Genomic DNA, 3450 nt, shown 5'->3' on the forward strand with positions numbered 1-3450 from the left:
GAGAAGGACTCTAGGAGCTATATGACCATGTGACCTCACATCCCTTTCTCCCAGCCTGGGGCAGAGTGGTTCAGCCCCAACTGCACAGAACGTTGCCGCTGTTGGCCAGGGAGTCGGGTCGAGTGCCAAATCTCTCAGTGCGGGACACACACTGTGTGCCAGCTTAAGAATGGCCAGTACGGATGCCACCCCTATGGTGAGAGCCCCTCCCCATGTTGTCCCCGCCTGCCAGCCTGTTGGAGTGGACGTGACGCCAGGATGCCAATCCCTCGATTGAGCAGAGGAACGGGGGCCTGCCACCAGGCAGCGGGTGGGCCGGCGTGTGGGGTCCAGCCTGAAGGGGCCACAGAAGCAGCTTCACCTGTTCTTTCCCCCTCCCAGCAGGCACTGCCACCTGCTTGGTCTACGGAGATCCTCACTATGTCACCTTTGATGGGAGGCACTTTGGCTTCATGGGCAAGTGCTCTTACATCTTGGCCCAACCCTGTGGCAACTCAACAGGTAGGCCCTGGAGATGCTGCTGTGGTCTGGGGAAAGGGTCTGTGGGCAGCGCTGCGGGGCATGAGGCATGGTGGGTGGCAGGAAGGGGCAGGGCGCAGATAGGGGGAGAGGCAAAATAGGAGCAAGTTCTTCTGTAAGGTGAGGGTTGAAGGCCGGGCATAGTGGCTCACACTGGTAACCTCAGCACTTTGGGAGGCTGAGGCAGGAGGATCACTTGAATCCAGGAGTTTGAGACCAGCCTGGCCAACATGGTGAAACCCCATCTCTACTAAAAATATAAAAAATTAGCCGGGCATGGTGGCAGGCACCTGTAATCCCAGCTACTCGGGAGGCTGAGGCAGGAGAATCGCTTGAACCCGGGAGGCAGAGGTTGCAGTGAGCAGAGATTGCGCCACTGCACTCCTGCACTCTAGCCTAAGCAGTAAGAGCAAAACTCCATCTCAAAAAAAAAAAAAAAAATTCAGCTGGGACACACCTATAGTCCCAGCTACTTGGGAGGCTGAGGCAGGAGGATCACTTGAGCCCAAGAGTTGGAGGCTGCAGTGAGCTATGATCACACCACTTCACTCCAGCCTGGGTAGCACAGTGAGACCCTATCTTGAAAAATAAATAAATACATACATAAATAAAGTTTAAAAAAAAAAGAAGGCAGTGACTGGGGAGCACAGACGCCCTGGAGGATGTTCCAGCCACTGAACAGAGCCAGACACGTTGCGGCTGCAGGCTCTTCTGACAGAGGCAGTCGTGGTCTGCTCCTGTGTGGGTCTGGCCTTCCCTACTGGACTTTGGGGCCAGTGTCTCCGTGGCGCTCATCTCTCCCTGCGGCGCTGGGCTCAGGGCACTGCTCGTGACGGATGTTGAGAAATGAGCCACTGGGCTCTTTTCATTCTTCTCCCCACCCAGACCCATTCTTCAGGGTGACAGCCAAGAATGAGGAGCAGGGACAGGAAGGCGTGTCCTGCCTAAGCAAAGTCTACGTGACCCTTCCCGAGACCACTGTCACCCTGCTTAAGGGCAGACGTACTCTGGTGAGCCCCATTTCGCCCCCACCATCCTTGCAGGGTCTGACTGTGTGTCCTGGCTGACCCTTCCAGGCCCTGAACCCTTCCACGGATGGGATTCCACAAGACAGTGGCCTGCAATTCCAGCTCCTTGGGAGGCTAAAGTGGGAGGATTGCTTGAGACCAGGAGTTTGAAGCCAGCCTGGGCAAGATAGCAAGACCCTGTCTCTTTAAAAATAGAAAAAGTTAGCCTGGTGTGGTGGCACTTGCCTGTTGTCCGCTCTACTCCAGAGGCTGAGGTGGGATGATTGCTGGAGCCTGGGAGGTCGAGGCTGCAGTGAGCTGTGATTGCACCATTGCACTCCAGCCTGGGCAACATAGTAAGACACTGTCTCTTTAAAAACGAAAACAAAACAATGGTGAGGAAGCTCCGAGATTGTTAGGCTGCTGAGGATGGTGTCCTTTCTTCCAGCCATGGAAATGGAAGTCTGCTGGGGTCGTCCTTGACCCCCAGATCTGTCTCTCTGTCTCTTGCCTCTGCCCTGCCTTCCAGGTTGAGGGTCAGCGAGTTACTCTCCCAGCCATACCCTCTAAAGGCGTCTTCTTGGGTGCAAGCGGGCGATTTGTGGAGTTGCAGACGGAGTTTGGTTTGCGGGTGAGATGGGATGGTGACCAGCAGCTGTATGTGACTGTGTCCAGGTGAGGCAGTGTCCCGGCCAGGCAGCTACCACTTCTTCCTGCTGCCCACCCTGCCTACTCCCCTTCCATCCCTGGCAGCACTACTTGATCCTTTATGCATCTCCTGATGGATGGGAAGCACCCTGCTTAAGTGGCAGGGCTCTCTTTGGACCAGGAGACAGGAGAAAATGGTTTCGGGGCATATGATAGATAGCAGGATGGATGTACATGCTTTGGTGATGTGCTAGAAGGAGCACTAGTGAGTTCTGGAGGCTTTCAGAAGGGCAGACACCTGGTCCCATTCTCAAAGGAAGAGTGGCTCCCCAGATGGACAAAACAAGGGAAAGAAAGATTCTTTTTCTTTTTTTTTTTGAGACAGGATCTCTCGCTGTCTTCCCCAGGCTGGAGTGCAGTGGTGCTATCTCGGCTCCCTGCAACCTCTGCCTCCCAGGTTCAAGCGATTCTCCTGCCTCATCCTCCCAAGTAGCTGGGATTACAGGCGTGCACCACCATGCCCAGCTAATTTTTGTATTTTTAGTAGAGACAGGATTTCACCATGTTGGCCATGCTTGTCTCAAACTCCTGACCTCAGGTCATCCTCCTGCCTCAGCCTCCCAAGGTCTTGGGATTACAGGGGTGAGTCACTGTGCCCAGTGAAAGAAAGACTTTATAAAAATAATTTATAGTGGCCAGGTGCGGGGGTTCCCGCCTGTAGCTCTGCACTTTGGGAGGCTGAGGTGGGAGAATCCCTTGGGGCCAGGAGTTTCAGACTAGCCTGGGCAACATAATGAGACCCCATCTCCACAAAAAAATTTAAATATCAGCCAGGCGTAATGGCCTACACCTATAACCTCAGCACGCTGGGAGGCCGAAGCAAGAGGATCACGAGTCCAGGAGTTCCAGACCAGCCTGGACACACATAGTGAGATCCTGTCTCTTAAAAAATAAAAAACAAAATTAGCTGGTTGTGGCGGGACTTGCTTGTAGTCTCAGCTATTTAGGAGGCTGAGGTGGGAGGATCGCTTGAGCCCAGGAGTTGGAGGCTGCAGTGAGACCAGATTGCACCACTGCGCTCCAGCCTGAGCCACAGAGGGTGACCCTGTCTCTAAAATAAATAAATAAATAAATAAATAATTTGACCAGGCATGGTGGCTGACACCTGTAATCCTAGCACTTTGGGAGGCCGAGGCAGGCAGATTATCTGAGGTCAGGAGTTCAAGACCAGCCTGGCCAACATGGTGAAACCCCATCTCTACTAAAAATACAAAAA

At 53.7% G+C, this 3450-nt stretch overlaps 1 protein-coding gene across 1 annotated transcript in view; it reads left to right on the top strand.

Moving 5' to 3' along the window:
- The window catches only part of ZAN (zonadhesin), a 71883-nt gene that overhangs the window by 27592 nt on the left and 40841 nt on the right, over window positions 1-3450 (top strand). Inside the window, 4 exon segments of the mRNA XM_011943959.1 lie at window positions 55-196; window positions 382-501; window positions 1405-1529; window positions 2056-2201. Of these exon segments, the coding sequence (XP_011799349.1) occupies window positions 55-196; window positions 382-501; window positions 1405-1529; window positions 2056-2201 (533 nt within the window).

This window comes from Colobus angolensis, unplaced genomic scaffold (assembly GCF_000951035.1).
Source record: "Colobus angolensis palliatus isolate OR3802 unplaced genomic scaffold, Cang.pa_1.0 Scaffold222, whole genome shotgun sequence".
NCBI lineage: Eukaryota > Metazoa > Chordata > Mammalia > Primates > Cercopithecidae > Colobus > Colobus angolensis.